Here is a 19168-nt window from a genome sequence, read left to right as displayed (position 1 = left end):
GATGCCATTGCCTTCTCCGGGATACACAATACACAAATACAATTAGTGAAGTGGCATCTGTTAGTTCTTTAGGTAGAGTTCAACAGATGTAGAGTACATGTGTTTCCATGGTTGCATTCCACATGTTCTGACACTTCCTTATTTTTGGCTATGTTGTGGGTAGTTAAAGTTATCAGATAAAAGTTTTTCTGGATAATAAGGCATTCCGTAATGGAGCTGGTTCATTGAAACAGCAGCAGGATTGATAAAGTGCTGTGGTTTGCCTGATTAGTTTATATTCAGTGACAAATATGTCACATCTAATGAATAAATACCTGTCACATTAAAAAGCCTAGAATTCAATTCTATCTGCACATACAGGAAACAAAAGAGTCTTAAGAGTGATAGTAAAATTATATTAAAGAAAACCGTGACAAAATTGTACTCATAGATAAATAGCTCCTATGTGGCTGGTAAGGAGATTATGGGATACACTGTAATGAACAATTAATGACTCCTTTCCCAGGGAGATGAGAGTAGGAGAAAAAGGGTATCTTCTCATCCTTTAGCTTTCCTGGCTGGCTTTGATTTGAATGAATCTTGTTAAAGCAATAGAGATTTTAATTTCCTGTTCACAATGACCTAAGTATAGTACTTCTACGGCTCTGCCCTCATTGTGTGGCTAAAATTTTCTAACTGTAGTGCTCCGTGGACGTGTTAGAGGACCTTTCTCAATGACTACACACACACATGGGTATTCACACAATATTGATAGAAGGTAGGGATCATACAGAAGAGAAACTATGACCCAGCTTCATGAGAACATATTCTAGCTCTCATGTGTTTTTTTTTTTTTTTCCTCTGCAAGTGCTTGACAGTCTATTTGCTGTGCTATTGCTACAAACTGGTTGTATCAGATGTGTTCCCAGGAATTAATATGGGGAAGTCCTTTAACAAAATTGTAGTGCTGAGCCAGAGAGAAAAATTAAAGACACATACATGATTGACTATCTAAAGGAAAGAGGGCTCTATTCTCGCATTCTCTTTCGCATGGTAAGCATATAGTATTCCATGTAACTATATATGATTCTAATCTTGGCCAGAAAAGTCAGTCATGTTTCTAAGGATTATTCCCTGACAGAACCCTGCAAAAGCTCAACAAAACAGTGGAACAGTAAGACCTCTAATCAATTCTTTCTTTCTCTACCCTAAACTGGTCCTTAGCATTTCCTCCTCCTCTTACTTGCTTTTTTGGGATAACTATTTTCCTTCCATTTCTATTTGTTTCACCTCTGTATCTCTATGCTTCCTTTGCCTTCTTTTACACAGTGAAATATCAATACATTTGACATAAATCTTTCCTCTTTTGCTTAGATTTTTGGGTTTTCAAATAAGAAATTCTACCACCTATAGTTGGTTGAATGCCAAAAACTTTAGTTGCCTACCTGCCCATGGTACATTGACACGAAAACCTAAAAATTGTCATATTTAAACAAAAAAGAAGCTATATGAAGACACTTGTAGTCTTCTAAGTTTTTATACACATTCATATACTAAGTTGCTTCAGTCATGTCCGACTCTTTGCTGCCCTATAGACTATAGCCTGTCAGGCTCCTTTGTCCATGGGGTTCTCCAGGCAAGAATACTGGAGTGGGTTGCCATATCCTCCTCCAGGGGACCTTCCTGACCCAGGGGTTGAACACTCATCTCTTATGTCTCCTGCATTGGTAGGGAGGTTCTTTACTACTAGTGCCACCTGAGAAGCCACACACACACACATATGCATGTACAGGAGATTAGGCCTGAAGTAGGATTTTGGCTGATTTTTCTTTGTAATTACCACAATTCTCTTCTAAGCCAAGATAATATCCATTTTGAAACTAATGTTTACATATGCCCATGCACAGAAAATGAGACAAATATATTATCTAGCAGGCTTTTTTTTTTTTAATTTATAACAAAGTTACATATTGCCTTCTTCCTCTCTTTTTTCCTCTCTATTGTCTTGAAATGGAAGTCTTTCATTAAATAGTGATGACTCCACTCCTCATCCATGTCCTCCCTTTGTTTCTGGCTCCTTCACTCTTTCTGTCTGCATGGTGTTTTCAGGCATAGGAAGCTGTTTTCCCACAAGGAATCCTTCAGCTATGAACCATCATTCAGGAAACAAAGCAAATGAAGGTAGAAAGCTCTGTTTCCATTCCTCAAGTCTTTTCATTCCATGAGAAGAATCTTTGATGAAACCTATGGCTGCATTTTTTGTCTCAATATCAATCTGAGTATCAAACTAAAATGGAATCTACTAACCAGGTGGCTCAGGTGACCTTTATTTTATAAAAGAAATAAAAATTGCATGTTAATCCCAGTTTCTGTGGCAAATTTATTTCACTCCACCTATGATTCTGGATGTAAACTGTTTCTACAATATATGATCTGTCCTCCCAAAATAAGGACATAATGCCCAGACTGAAGATCATAGCTCTGGTCATTATGAGTTCACAGAGGAGATAGAAGAATACCAACTATAAAGGAAATCAAACTCAGCCATAGTGTTTCCTGATGACCTTCTAAGAATTAAAAATACATATGAAATAGATATATCTTAAGCTAGAACCATGTTTACTATTGTGGATTTCATTGTTATGCATGAATTTTAATATATTTGCTTTGTTTAGAAGAAAAGAATCTTTCTGAGGGATTAAAACATAAATAATCATAGTAATAATAGCAACAATAGCATTAATAGTAATATATACCAACCTTGTGCACTTTCTGTATACAAGTCACATATTTAAACCTTTTACATATATTAGCCCATTTAATCCTGTATCAGCCCTCTGAGAGAGGCACTATTATTTGCATTTTAATAGAGAAAAACATAATAGTAACATTAACATGAATGAAGAGTGTTTAGATCAATGGTAAGTAAAATTTACATGAAGAATTTGGAAGTGAGAAAAAGTGAGAACTGCATTTCAAATTATTCTTAAAAGTTTAACATAAATTGTGTGAGATCATCCAACTCATTCTCCTTAGGATTAATGTGCCTACAGAGGCGGGAAGAAGAGACTAGATGCAGAAGAAGAAAGATAGACAGTTAGATGCATCACAGATGTACTACAAGAATTACTATGAAAGGAGTGCAAGCCCTCAAAACTTAAAGAAAGTAAAATTTTTCATATTATTATTTTTAAACTACACACAGGTGAGGGGAGTAATCCTCCACTGCCAATTTATGTTTATTTAAAGGAAAAAAGGCCTTGGACCCAGTACAGAAATAGCTTTTCAGATATACATTTACAAAAAAAAAAAAAAAAGAAAACTACAACATATCACTCTGGGTTATTAGTCCCCGATTTGGAATCAAAGTTTTTTTATTTTTTTTTCTAATTTGATAAATTTTATTTGGAAATTGCAAAAAGAAAAGAAAACAGATTTGAAAGTTATAAAAGCTGAATTTCCTGTCCACACACACAACTGAGGAGCTATTCATTTGATTACAGTAACAAAATATAGCATGTGGTTGTATGATTTTTCCCTCCTTTGACTATTATTGTCTGCTTCCTTCATACTAAATATGAGTCTATAAGAATCATTGATTGTGGTGCACAGATGAGATTCCTGAGTTTGTCCTCAGATAATTATGTCTGTCTTCATGAGTCAGCCAGAATCCCGAGACCCACAAGGAGAAAACCTCAGGAGTCTACTTCACGCATTTAAGAAGAAATTCTCAATGAAAGATGTTAGATTAATTATTGAAAATAGTGATCAGTGCAGCCACATTTTGTTTAATTTATTGACATTTTTAATATTTATTTTAGATAGAATTACTTGACCTCTTCAGTTGAAATTTCTTTCTACTTTCTTTGATTATATGTTATGGGTCAAAAATCTCCTTGTTTCTATGGAATGGAATGATTAATAAATAAAATAAATTTATAAAGGGCAAAGAAAAAATGCATCAATAAGAGCTAAATACCTTTGAACATGAAAATGTAGTTTAAAATGCAAATTTTAGGAACCTTATTTTCTCTGTAGCACTTAGGAAAAAAAATGGTACTTTTCAAGCACTTCTAGAATTTATTGTTTTTAATAAAAAATTTACTTAAGCTTGCCTTCTTTCATTAAGCATTCCTATTTTAAAAAATTTAAGTTTTTAAATTTAAGTATACTTAAGAGTTGAACCTTATTTCATTAGTTTTGTTGTTTTAGAGAAGCAGATAAATCTGAGAAAGGAGCTGGGAGTAGACGAGGATGTTACCGATAAGCTTGTTCTCGTTTGATTAGTTAAGCAACAAAAGATATCCAGAGAGTGATTTGGGGCAACTGAGTCAGACCCACATGCAAATATGAGATGATTAAATGAAAATGCAAGCAGCAGCAGCCCGGGAGCATCACCCGGTGAGAGATAACACGGGGGCTCTCTAATTGGCTCACAGCAAGCGCGCAGGATGACGGATTTCAGTTGTGGTATTGCTGGGCCTGCTTTCCCCAGCACCATTATCTCAGAGTGACACTTCCATTACTCTGAGCGGAGAAAGATGAACGTCACCTGTCAGGGGCTGGTTAATTGTGTTGCTAGATGTATGTTGCCAGGGCGCAGGTTGGACATTTATGAACATAACTGCTTCCTCTGATGTCCGCCATCCTTCAGGGATCGATATGGCTCTTACAGTAAGCGCGTAATTGAGTGAAGGCACTTACCACCGAGGGGCTGAAGACGAGCCCATTGTGTGAGCTTCATTGTCCATACATTTACCATAAATGAGCTGATATTTGCCATTTATTGTGTGCAGCATTGTGGAAATGGAAACTAATGCGCCACTTTCATTTGTTTTCTAGATAAATGGGGAAGACGTCCAGGATCGCGAGGCGGCGGTGGCCCAGCTGTCTAGCGACGAGTGCAGGAGAATCCTGCTGCTGGTCGCAAGGCCAGAGAGTCAGGTCAGAATACAGAGCAAAAGCCTTGGACTGAACCTTAGGTTCATTGTCTGCTATTCCATATCAGATCAGTGCCACAGTTATTTGTAAAACCAGGCATACAAAATAGAACCCAGTCATCATTCCCAATTTGCCAACCTTATCAAAACAATTATAAGACTCCTTAATATTGCTCCACATAAAGGCAGCTAAACAACTTATTTTTTAAAAAGAAACACGAAATTAAATAATTACTCTCTCCTTCCACTTGCCAGTTATTTAAAATTAATTAATTAATGGAAAATGATTGACTTTACATGATATTTAATTCTGCGTGCATCCCTGCTTTAGGTTCTCATCTAAAAATACTTAATTGGCATATTAAGGTATCTTAAGAGAATCTCTAATGAGACAAACATTAGCATATCTTGCTGTCAACTCAAATCTTTTTAGAGTGACTTTATCAAATAAAAGACCTTAGATAGCATGATGCGGTTCCACATATAGTAGATGAATTTTTCCCAAGTTTAGCATGACAGACACATCTGTCTGGCCAAAACCAAAAACTGATAGCTTCTAAGGAATTTTTTTATATCTTTACAGAGGGAGATGACATGAAAGTATAGGAGAGGTAATGGTGGAAGAAAAGTACTATCGGAACTTTTTTTGTGTCCTTTTTATCCCCCACTGCAATGCAGAAAGGACCTTACATTGTCACCATTCTATCCTTCTGTCAGTAATTTGAGTGAACTTGGTTATATCACCATTTGTCTTTTAGGTTATTGATCTGATATTTTTCAGACTCAGTAACTACATCCTATCTATAAATTACATTGAGTGAGTGTATTTCAGTGTCAGACTGAATCCTGACTCGAATATAGTGGTTATAAAAGATCACCCTTTCCGCATATATTTCCTTTATGTCCTTGACCATTCTAAACGGTTCCCATAAAGCTTTCCATAGCCCAGGGCAGACTGAAGTTGCACACCTGAGGTCCTGGGAGTGGGGTTGGACAGGTTGCAACTGGCTGAGCTGCCTATGTGAGAGTGAATTATTAAAATATGTATGAAATTGCACTAATTACCTGGAAATTTGGCACACCAGTTAATCTCAATGACCCCATTTTCTTGAAAAAGAGTAAAGAGGCTAAATACATAATGGTGAAATTAAGGGTAAATTGAAGAGAGCTCAATAGTCACCCTTTGTAGAAAAGATACTTTGACTTTATCCTGTGGTTTCCCTGCCCTTTCCATGTAACTGCTAGACAACCTCATTAATTTAGAATTAAAGCATTTCCTTAACTATGCCATATAACAGCTATAATGTACTGTGGAAAGAATAGAAGTTAATAACATAAGACCAGATCCCGTTAATCTTTGACAGCACAAATATTTTCAGTAGAACCAGTGGTGTTTGTGAATAACTGACTATACTCCTAACCCAAGAGTTAATGTTGGAGGATGAATTTTCAAATACTTTCCACAATTTATAAAAGATGGTCATCTGACTCTGAAGGATACCATCCTGTCTGACAAAAGTAGGATCTTCCTTAGCCCCTTGATCCTGAAGAAGTCATAACGACACTGGAATGAAGCTGATTGCCTTTAGAAAACCAGATTTCTAGAAAAATAAGGAAAGAAAATGCATTGTAACACCTACTTTAAAATGTATTTAAGCATTACATGCTATAAGGTGGCAAAAGCAATGCAAAACAAAACTTGTATTTATGTCACCATATTTTCCCATCAGTTTCAATATATTTCATTATTGCATTTTTGTTTGTATATTTTATTTAGGGAGAGTAGAAGTTTATGTGTCATTTTTCTAGCCTTTTAAAAATAATGTTTCAAATACTCTCAGAAATAATCTACAGAGTTGCTGGGGGCGGTATTGTGCAACCATGCAATATTTTTAAATAACTCATTTCTTCCATTCCCTGTCAATGTCAACTTACTTTCATTTTCTGCCCATTTTCTTCCTTAGACCATTAAAGATATTGCTATTTTGCCCTATTCCCCTTGGGACCCTGGGTGAGAACAGGCTCTTGCTAGAACTGTAGAGAACTTTTGAGACAGCGCAGGTTGATCCTTTCTTTGAGATACCACGTGTGATCCTCTACGGTGCAGACAGATCCCCTTGTATAATTATGACTATGCTCTGCCAGAGCACTGGACTCAGACTGCCGTATTTATGCCAGTCTGTCACATTATGGGAAATGTGACAGGGAAAGGTGAGCCAGAAGAATCTCTCCTGACTGAGTGTGTTGTGTACCCCTCCAGCCTAGAGGGACACCTTATCAAAGCAGACGGACGCCAACTACCCATGGCAACTCAGGGATCTGTGGGGTTAGATAACAAGAAAAGGGTTATAGGGAACTGTTAATTTCTATCATTTGTTTTCTTTGTCTTCCCCACCCCTTCATTTCAATTTCAAAAGATTCTGTTCTATCATTCACTGTATCAATGTTGGCAAATATTTTGTTTTGACCTGATTAAAGAAACATTCCTTGGTATGCTTATAAAAAATAAACAGTTCTAGCTTTAAGTAATTTCTTTTGGAGTCTGGCATTTGCAACTTCATGAAACTTAAAAGGGATTAAAAAATATAAAACTTGAACAATTATGAATTGGACTGAATTTAAATTTTTAACCAGCTTAATTTTCATAGCTCATCTGCATATCAAAGTCACTGGGGTGGAACTTGGTCAAGTTATTCAGGCCAAATTGAAATAAATGAGGATGAATAAATGCATTGATGCTTTTGGCCCAGTCAAGTTTGAGATAATTTAAGGTCTAGGTAAACTTCAGTAAATAAAAAAGAAACCTATGATTGCCTTATTTTAATGAATATGATGCATAAACACTAATGCCTCTTCTGATGCAATTTAATGTTTTCTCAGGGATTCCCAGGTGACTCAATGATAAATAAAAAAATCCAGCTACCAATGCGGGAGACATGGGCATGATCACTGGGTCAGGGAGATCCCCTGGAGGAGGGCATGGCAACCCACTCCAGTATTCTTGCCTGAAAATCCCATGGATAGTGAAGCCTGGCAGGCTACAGACCGTGGGGGTCACAAAGAGTTGGACACACTGAGCAGGCACACAGGTTTATTTGTGTTTAAGTTTTAGAAGTTCAGCTCTCTTAAAGACAAGCTTGTTTTATGTGTTTGCTTGGGGCTTAAGCATTAGTCTGGTAGTGAAAACATCTCCCACTCTTGTTCATTTTGACTCACTAGAAAACTGCTGTTCATTATAACACAGAGTAAAGAAGAACTTTGACAATTATTCAGTTAATTCAATCAGTATAGACAGCTAATTTATGTAATCTAGCTCCCAAAACCCACTTTGAGGCAAATTATCTGTATTGACTGTCAACACTTATCATATTAACAAGATAACCATGAGTTTTCCACTTCCCTTTGTATTAAGAAGCCAAAAGGATTTGCTTGGTTTAGTTTCTGTAAGACTCCCACAAGAATACCTGCCTTCAGCACCCACAGACAAAACTCTGCATGCTTCCCACTGCTCCCTCACCTTTATATGCAACATGTAGGGTCTTTTTCCTTGGAATTGGGTCTGAGAAATGAATCACAATAGTTATACCATAGCGTCACTTTGTTTTTGAGAATAACTTGGAATTTTCCTCTTTTTTTTTTCAGATAGAATAAATGTGTTTATTTGTGGCAAGGAGCCATCTTGTTAACTTGAAAGTCATCCACCTCAAAATCAAAAGCAGAGTGAGGGTAGCATGTGTGTGTGTGTGTGTGTGTGTGTGTGTGTGTTTATTGAGAGGGGCACTTTGTGTGGAGTTGCTTTGAGGTTGTTGTTAAGGAAAAAGGCCCTATTTTCTCATAGCCCTATTAGTACCACTGCAGTTCTTTAGCACGGGGACTGTCGGAGGCAATGAGCGTGACAGCTGTGGATTATGCAGCATGCTTTTCATACATTTTGAAAGACGGTAATGTTCTGTGCTGTGAGATCTACTCAGTTATGAGAGAAAATCTGTATTTCTGTTTTAGGAAAAGATAAAAAGCATAAGAGCCCAGTTTTTTGTTATCACCTCTTCTTCCTTCTGAGAGGTGAACTATAGGAGGCTGGTATTTTGAAGAGAATCATTATGATAAAAGGAACTAGTCAGGTATCACCATTTAAGTTTACCCTATTTTAGCATGAGTCCTCACTAACAGAATATAATGTACTAATGTATTCTTATGTAGGTGGATGAAGGCTGGCTGGAAGATGAAAGGAATGAATTATTAGAGGAGTTAAACTTGGAGATGTTGGAAGAACAGCATAATGATGCAATGCAGCGCACTGCCGATGAGGTGGAGCAGGTAGGACCACGATCTGAACTCCATCATTGGAAATGATGCTCTTCTTCCTTAAATGCATAATCTTAAATGAATTTTTTTTTAAATCAAAGACTTTTAGTGAACATCTCTGTGATGGTAATTTCTGAAGGCAAAAGATCATCTCAAATGAAGTGGAGGAAATACGTACAATTTTTTCTGTTAAGAATATTTTTAGTTTGAGAAGCTTAGGGACCATTATGGAGGGCACAGTAGTATTCAGGTGCTGACTCAGGTACTGTTCAATGTAATTCAGAAATTTAATAGAAAAATATATTTTGCCTCTCAGTACACCAGCTGAGATAGACTATATCTCATGAAATAACCCCTCCTACCCAAAAAGTAATTTTTTTATTTTAAAATATCAATGTAGATATTTGAATATCTATTTGAGGAAGATGATGACATGATTAAGCCACTGATCTTATTTGGATATTTGGTATCATGATTACACTGAATTAAGAGTAGTTAGATGAGATTATTGACATCATTTTGCCTTAAGGTCACTTATTCATTCAACAAAAAATTCTGAGCCCCTGATCTACTTCAAGTACCACATTTGATCCTGAGAATACAAACAAAATGAGCAAAATTCCTCCCTTTAAGTAATTCATAACTGGTGAATGATCAAAGAGTGGTTTGTGGCAAACTGAACCTTAGGAATCTTTTCATTTTTGTTGTCATTGTTTTTTACTAGATAAAATTAAGATCAATATAGCCTAGATTTTTTATGTCAGATTCATGTCATTCTTTTCCCTGATATAATTGTATTGACACTTCTGCTCTCAATCTGCTGACTGTTTAATTATCATCCTATTCTCAACATTAATTGTTAACTCACCCTAAAAGATTATTATTTTAAAAAGTCCAGACAGTTAGGCTTAGGAACATAAAACACAAACATCTTATCACTTTTCCAAACTGAATGATGAGATAGGGTGACATGCTGACATCCCATAACAGAGGGGTGTGTGTGTGTGTGTGTGTGTGTGCATATACTAATAATTAGGTTGCAAACTACAGTTGATAGACCATGTGTGCTCACCATGGATAGTCAGTGGCCACTTCACAAACAGTAGTTCATGCTCAAAAGCAATGCTGCTGCTGTAGTGATTGCTTTTCAATATAAGGAGGACAGATTGAAAGTTTTATGTATGACTTCAACACTGGCCACAAATAAAGATATTTTTTGGTGGCAGCTGCTGGTTATGAGCAAGAAAGTCCTTGCTCCAGGCTTTTTCTCTCTTAGAGACAAAATGTGACCTGATACAGATTTGACAGGAGGATGTTGGAATAAAGAAAGGAGAAATCCTGCCCAGGTGAAGTGATATGGTGTCAGATGCTGCCTACTCATCAGACATAATACAAATGCTAGGTCTTTTGAGGTAACACAAGATGTCCCTGAGGTTAGATTTTCACTGTGTAGAAATTTTTCTTCACCATGAGACTGAAAAATGATGAGAAATACAGAAACCTTTAAAAGTCCTTTGCCCTTATAAACAATAATACTACATTAGAAATGTCTTGGTAGAAACATTTCCTGTCACTATGATGATTCCATAGGGAAATGACAAATTATAGAGTAACATTATATCAGAAACCAGGAATTTTAGTTTTGAGAATAGAAAACTCTTTTTATTTTCACATGTGCTCATAAACCAGTAACCAAAGAAAGATAAATGCAATTATAAATTGCCTATCCATATATAAACGCTAAAATGTACATCCATCTGAAAGTTTCACCTTACATGCTCTCCTTGGTCCTGTGACTGTTGTTGACACACATTTTGTCAACAAATTTGTCTATCATTTATACTCCATAAGAAAAATATCACCTTCTTGTATTTTTCAGCTTACTCTTCGATAGGAGAAAATATAAATATAAGTATTGTGGTATACAAACTAAACTGTCCAATATCAGGAATATCCTCTGGGGATTTTATAGGGATTCCTTGGTGGCTCAGATGGTAAAGAGTCTGCCTGCAATGTGGGAGACCCAGGTTTGATCCCTGGTTGGGAAGATTCACTGGAGAAGGAAATGGCAACACACTCCAATATTTTTGCCTGGGGGTTTTATGGCACAGTATGCAAATGTTACCACATTTGATGTCACTGTCACCTTATAGCAAGGAATATAGAGATGTATCAAGTTTTCCATTATTAGTTACAATTACTTATGTATGTTCGTTCACTAAGTCACTTCAGTTGTATCTTACTCTGTGCAACCGTATGGACTGAAGCCTGCCAGGTTCCTCTGTCCATGGGATTCTCCGTGCAAGAATCCTGAAGTGGGTGGCCATGCCCTCCTCCAGGGGAACTTCCTGACTCATGGATCAAACCCACATCTCTTACATTTACCTGCATTGGCAAGCGGGTTCTTTACCACTAGTGCCTTATGATTAACATTCTTTTTTATCAATAAGACATTTTAAATCAATCATAGTATGTTCTCAACAAATGAGGGAAAATATTTTATTGAAAGATTGAGAATCCTAGAATTAACATGATACATGATCATGTTCTCCCTCCAGTTCATTATATTTTTTTCTGCCATTACTTGATTGGAAGAAAACAACAATTATCTGACACTTTCAAACCTGTTTTATTTATTATCACCTATCCTTTCTTTGACACTAACAGGCTTAATTATATCTAATTATATAATTTCCTGCTAAAGGGAAAAATGTATATATGTATAAAAGTGAATAAACTTAGACATAAGGAGAAAACAATCTAGAAATTGTATCTGTAGACTTTTTATAAGAGAAGTGTTAGAATAAAGAGTAACTTTACGCTATTCACAGAGAAACACCTAGATGTGCATCTCCCTAGGGCAGTGACAGTTAATTCTTCTGCTTGAAAAGCCAAAAATTACCAGGGAGTGAAGTTCACATATATATTTACTTACATATCTGTTTTTTTACATTATGCCCTTGTCTGGCAATCAGTGATGCTCAGATTTGAGGAGAGCCATCATTTTACTCTCAGTAGAATAAAACTCATTTCTGAAGGATATTACTGGCTAAGAGTAGAAAAAATTTTTAAAGCTACCCAATGAATCCTAAGACATTACTGTTGCTTTTGAACAACATGATATGGAGATGCCTTGAAGTCAAAGTACATGTATGCAAGAATACAGTGTCTCGGATGTAAAGAAATCCTGTCCATGGAGGATGGCACTGGCCTCCTAGACTTCCTGCCTAAGAAGTTACATCCATCTGGGACTAAGTTTCCTTATCTATGGATGGAAGGTCTTGGGCTCATGTACTCATTCCTGAAATTTTGTGATATTTCATTTATTATCATCAGTGTATTACTAGATCCAATGAAGTTTCTCTTGAACTTGAGAAAAGTTCATGAAGAAAAGAAATAGTAACAAGTGATGTGGCTTCTGAATTCCAGACCTTCATTGCTGAAGACTGTTTTGGGATTCTGTCTTACTCGTCCTTTTGTATGTTATCACCTCAGAAACTCATAAAGTCACCTCATTTATACAACTTCACTCCAGTTTCTCAACTAAAAGAGAGCCTAAGACAAGAATCACTTATTTTAAATGACTCATTTAATTTTAATTCTTTTAATGTATCCTGTTTTATTTATCTCCAAGTGAGTAACATAGCCATATTCAAGCAGCTTTTGTTTTCTTTATTTTAGAGCAAAAAAAAAAAAAAAAAAAAGACTGCTGTAAGCCAGTTGCCTTTATTTGTAAAACTGTTATAGATACTGAAATTAGGGAAGCTTTCTAGGAGCTGAACTTTTGCCAAGAAGCATTGTTTTTTCAAACAAGTTTTCAACGACTGATTTTCAAAATAATTAACTTTCTTTCTTCTCTTCACTTTTATTTTCCTAGCCAAAAAAGCAAGAAGAAGAAGAGGGCACAACAGACACGGCAACATCCTCATCCAACAACCATGAGAAGGACAGCGGAGTGGGGCGCACAGACGAAAGCCTGAGGAATGACGAGAGCTCAGAGCAGGAGAATGCAACCGAGGATCCCCAGGGCACCTCTCTGAAAAGCAAAAGAGAGCTGGGGCAGAGCCAAGACACTCTGGGAAGCGTTGAACTTCAGTGCAATGAGAGTTTTGTGTCTGGTGAATACATTGACTCAGACTGTATTGGCAACCAAGATGAGGAGTGTGAAAGATTTCGGCAGCTCCTGGAGCTCAAATGCAAGATAAGGAAGCACGGGGAGTATGACCTGTATTACTCAAGCAGCACAATAGAATGCAATCAGGGAGGACGAGAGGGAGTGGAGCATGAACTGCAGTTGCTTAATGAGGAACTGAGAAGCATTGAACTTGAGTGCCAAACTATCATGCAGGCTCACAGGCTCCAGAAAGTGACAGACCAGTATGGAGACATCTGGGCGTTGCATGATGGAGGATTCCGAAGTTATAACACCAGCATAGATACCCATAGGGGAAAACTAGATGACATCCTTGAACACCCAGAAAAGTCAGACAAAGACAGCTCCAGTGCTTACAACACAGCTGAAAGTTGCAGAAGCACTCCACTCACTGTGGACCGTTCCCCTGACAGTTCCCTTCCAAGAGTGATCAGCCTCACCAATAAGAAAAACCTGAGAAGCACGATGGCAGCCAGCCAGTCCTCTTCTGGCCAGAGCACTAAAGAGTCGACCTGCGCCAAAGCCAAAACCTCTGAACAAGGCTGTCTCATTGAAGGCAAAGAGAAGACTTCAGAAAGCAGCAAGCTTTCTGATCCAGAGAAGACCAGCAGTGAACACATCCCTTATCTCTCTCCTTACCACAGCTCCTCCTATAGATATGCAAACATCCCAGCACACGCCAGGCATTATCAAAGCTACATGCAGTTAATTCAACAGAAGTCCGCAGTCGAGTACGCTCAGAGTCAGCTCAGCTTGGTGAGCGTGTGCAAGGAGTCTCAGAAGTGCTCAGAACCCAAGATGGAATGGAAGGTGAAAATCAGGAGCGATGGGACGCGGTACATCACCAAGAGACCCGTGCGGGACCGCATTCTAAAGGAGCGTGCCTTAAAGATCAAGGAGGAGCGGAGTGGCATGACCACGGACGATGACACCATGAGCGAGATGAAGATGGGGCGGTACTGGAGCAAAGAGGAGAGGAAACAGCACTTGGTGCGGGCCAAGGAGCAGCGGCGCCGCCGAGAGTTCATGATGCGAAGCCGGCTGGAGTGTCTCAAGGAGAGTCCCCAGAGCGGCAGCGAGGGCAAGAAGGAGGTCAACATCATTGAACTGAGTCACAAAAAGATGATGAAGAAAAGAAACAAGAAAATTTTGGACAACTGGATGACAATCCAAGAACTGATGACCCATGGGGCCAAGTCCCCTGATGGTACACAAGTTCCTAATGCCTTTTTGTCTGTCACCACAGTATGACCCAATGGATGGAATGCAGCTGATTTTCAGAGGGTACTACCAGTTTGGGTAGAGGATGCTTGCCTCGTTCAATGTGGCATTTTTATATATATTTTGTGACTCTTTACAGTTTAAATTTTTTGTAAGCAAAAATACCTGCTAATTTTTCATTTGTTTTTCATATATTGGTACTTCTTTTTGGCTGAGATTTTTTTCTTTGACTTGTGATATATTCATATTACTCATTTATATATAAAAACAAGCAAAAGGAAAGAAAAAAAACTTGCACAAAAATACTGAGGAGCCAATTAATTTCCTATTTTAATGTACCTATTATAGATCTGGATTTATTTCTCTAGTTTACTTATTTTCAACTTTAATAACAACTCAATGCCAAAATATTTCTATGCTTGCTTCTTGACCTAATACATATGAAATCAAACCTGATGATAAATCATGTGCCACATCTTGTTTTATACATAAAAATCACCTCTTTTTAACATCCTGTTGTACATTTAACACATAAATGGCCATCATCTTTGTCTCAGTAAAGTGTAGGTGGACAATCTTCCTGTGGTATGTAGTGACACTGTTTATGTAGTTAGATAGTTGTGGTAATTGTGACAATAAAAGAGAAATAAATTATTGATTATCTCTGAGAAAAGATATCAAGGAGTGTTCTATTTCCATTGTTCCCTGTGGTTACCAGATATAAATTAGTTATATATGTATACTCTTTAGAAGATTCTTAATTGTGAATTATAAAATGTGTACATTTTCTATCCCATTTTTCAATAAATTGTCCTGAAATATTTCCCATAGATCATTGTGTCACATATTTTTACCAAGATTAAGTTATGTAGAGCATCTAAGAGTTGCTGTCTAAGCATTCAATAATCATGAGTTCATGCTCTCCTTGACTGCTACCCACGTAAAGAAAATCCAAGAACAATTTAAGGGATGATATGGAGACAGAGGATCAGTAAGTAGCTGAGACTGTTTATAAGGACAGCTCAAACTGCCATAACGACATATTATAGTCTGTGTGGCTTAAATAACAGGAATTTCTCATAGTTCTTGAGGCTGGAAACCCATCATCAAGGCACCAACCAATTCAGCTCCTGATGAGGGCTCTCTTCCTGTTTTGTAAATGGCCTCCTTGCTTTGTCCTCACAAGGTAGAGAAAGAGAGGAAGCTGTTTGATGTAACTTCTTTTAAGGACACTAATCCTGTCATGAGGGTCTCACCTTCATGACCTCATTTAAACCTAATTACCACCCAAAGGCACCATTTTCAGCTACCATCACATTAGGACTTAGAGCTTCAACATACGGATTTGTCAGGGAAGAGGCAGTTCAGACCACAGCACCATGAGCATTTGTTTAGTTCATCCTTTGGAAAGAAATTCTTGGAAACTATCTTTTCAATAATTTTCAGCCTACTCAATTACAGATGCCTTATTAAAAAGTGAGATGTTAGATTATCAGATAGGATATTTGAGTCTAGCTTTTCATCATATACACATCAACTATATCATATATCAATCATGATGGCTTCAGAGTGAAAGACCAGATCGATGTGTGTGTGAATTTGATCAAATTTTCATTCAACCCAAAAGATTGTTGTAACATAACAGAGACACAATATCTAAACATCTTTGAAGCTACTTTCCTGTTTAAAAACCTATAATGGCTCCTGACTAGCTCATAAATCAAACTCTGATGCCTCAGCCTTATTTTCAAGGTTCTCCACTAACTTGCCCACCTTGCCTTCTGTGCCTCCTCTTTAGGTTTTCTCTGAGTTGTTCTGGCTTCCGAGCAGCCTGTGCATTTTCACTGAAGTTATCTAATGTTATTTACCCATCTGGAGTTTCTGTGCCAAACCCTACAACTCTCTTAGAGAGTAATCACATGTACATCTTCTCTTTGGAGCCTGTTTTGATGACACTGGGTTTTCTTTGCATTTTGACATACACTATGATGCACCTGCAGTTTATTTTACCTTGAAGATTTTATCCTTCCATTATTTGGATCACATACACAGAACTTATTGTCTCCCTGCACAGATCTAAAGTTCATGGAGTCTGGCCCTTGAGTCACCTTCTTTGTAAATCTCTCATAGGATGTCATTTAAACAATAACAAATGCTAGTTGAGTTAAATTATTTTATTCACTTATCTCACGTATTGGTCCTTTTGTTACTATTTTCCTTACTCGTCTACCTGTCTAAGTTCTTACTTTTTAAAGGGCTATTACATAGATGGAAAGAAATAAATCTTATTTACATATAATAAAAAGCTGGTCTCAAAAATTTTAAGATAGTCATAGTAATAGCAACTTAACTGAGAATTTCATCACTGCTAACTTTAATCTAATCAATAAAACTACTCAGTGCACCTAGAGCTAAATTTTGATCAGATGATTTTAAATAAGAATGCCTCTCTATCTTAAAAACTCAGTTTCTTCCTTATCTAATGCCTATGGTTATTGTTTATCCTCTTGATACAACTGGGTTTAAATATTCATTGAATTCAAATCACTCCTATAGATAAATGAGTTTGGAACCAACATGTAGATATTTTTCAGAAGAAATATGTACACATCTTACAGAATGCAGTGTTTCCAAAGTTACCAGCTTAATTTTATTTTTATTAATGTGCTTGCCAATTTTTAAAAACTGTGATGTTAGTGTTTTTCATGTCTGTGTTTATACAGTTCTACAAATTGAGAAGTGTCTTTTTCAAAAATCAGTGGAAATCTGAGAAGTGTTATGTTTTATCTTTCTACATAACATATCTTTGTGCTAAGCATGTTTTTTTTCTAGTAAATGAATAATAAACCTGCTGCTCAACAAAGATAAATAAGTGACTATATGTGAAATATTTTATTCTAGTTCAAAAGACATATGTGACTGTGAAGAGGAAAAAATACTTTACTTGGGCTTACCTTTGAAATTCCATATGTTTTATTGACAGAAATTGGTGTTAGGATCCATATGTGAATGACCTATGGAGGGGGGAATAATGTATTCCCTATGGACGTTTCTTCACTGTGTGTCATGAAGAAGGCTATTGTTGCCACGCTTTTTTGTGCAGACTGTCCCTTTAGGAGCATACAGCATGGCTTCCTCTAACATAACCTTTCCATAACTACATACTGATTTAATCCATGTCTTGCTGCTGTGTCTAAATCTTCCATCTAAACATATTTTTATGCCTCCAATGAGCTGTTATCTCTACTTCAAATTATTTTGTGATGGTGCCACTGTTTGCTGCTCTGTCACGCTTATCACCTGAGTCTTCTCGAATTTCTGTTTTATCTGGTAAGTGACAAAGCAGTGTGAATTTTCTTTTCTAAATATGTCAGGTTGTCTTCAATAGCCTTACCCACTCATCTTTTGGTATATACTGTCTCCATCTCCTTTCTAATTACCTCGACAGATCTGGATTTGTTCTCCCTGGACACCTTTCCCAGTCTCCCTAACTTGTGGCAGCAACACTGGGCCTCCTAAATACTACTTTCCTGACTTTGCTTGAATATCTTCAGAAATCTTTTCCTGAGTATAGGATAAAATCTGAATGCCTGAGATATTCATCAAGGACTTTATAATTTAACCTCAACTTTTTTTTCTATCAGATCTCACACTTCTCTCCAGAAAGAATTTCTAACTCAGACCTCAAGAAATCTGTGTTTTACGGAGTGGTGGTAGTTTAGTCACTAAGTTATGTCCAACTTTTGCCACCCCATGGACTATATCCTGCCAGGCTCCTCCGTCCATGGAATTTTCCAGGCAAGAATACTAGAGTGGGTTGCCATTTCCTACTCCAAGGGATCTTCCCAACCCAGGGATCAAACTCACATCTCTTGTGTCTCCTGCGTGGGTAAGTGGATTCTTTACCAACTGCACCACTTGGGAAGATGCACCTTCATACTAATATTCTTCCAACTTTAAATAAAATTTAATGAAATTTTATTTTGTATTGATTTGTACTCTACTATTTTGTTGATTTCCATTATTTTTATTTGTATGCATAATCATGGGTTGGTATGATATAATTCATAGCAGCACAATAATAATTATTAAATAATTTCTATTAATTTTCAATGAATTGAATACTGCAATAAGTTCACTGACAAATTCACTTCTTAAAAAATAAAGTTAAAAAAAAAATTCCCAGAAAATTATTTTCCGCTTACCTGAAGTCTATGTTCTCTTTCCAGTTTCTCATCATTATTTTCCAAAATGTAAATATTTGGAACTTTATTAAAAAGATTTTAAATCTAGGTAAAACAAACCATTTGCTTCTGTAAATATGCATGAAATGGCTTCAGAATTTCAATGAATAGTGACAACAGGAAACCACTGACAAAAAAACTGACCAAATCAGTCCTTATTAATAAAAGAATATTTTGAGATTTTTTTTTATTCTCTCTTTTTTTTCCATTTCTACTCAAGTATGCTACCTTTTTCAACAGGACTGGTTTATACTGGAACAAGTTTATAAGGAGTATCCTTGTAGAACTGAGTTAATGGTCCCATAAAGCTGATTATTTGGAGATGT

General features: G+C 36.8%; 1 protein-coding gene across 1 annotated transcript in view; it reads left to right on the top strand.

Annotated features, from left to right (window-relative positions):
* PDZRN4 (PDZ domain containing ring finger 4) overlaps window positions 1-17461 on the top strand; it is a 419386-nt gene extending 401925 nt beyond the window's left edge. Inside the window, exons 8-10 of the mRNA XM_069584607.1 lie at window positions 4822-4923; window positions 9120-9236; window positions 13102-17461. Of these exons, the coding sequence (XP_069440708.1) occupies window positions 4822-4923; window positions 9120-9236; window positions 13102-14628 (1746 nt within the window). The 3' untranslated portion in view covers window positions 14629-17461. The remainder of the gene's footprint in view (window positions 1-4821; window positions 4924-9119; window positions 9237-13101) is intronic.
* The last annotated feature ends 1707 nt before the right edge of the window (window positions 17462-19168 follow it).

This window comes from Ovis canadensis, chromosome 3 (genome assembly GCF_042477335.2).
Source record: "Ovis canadensis isolate MfBH-ARS-UI-01 breed Bighorn chromosome 3, ARS-UI_OviCan_v2, whole genome shotgun sequence".
NCBI lineage: Eukaryota > Metazoa > Chordata > Mammalia > Artiodactyla > Bovidae > Ovis > Ovis canadensis.
This window is presented reverse-complemented; position numbering and strand designations above follow the sequence as displayed.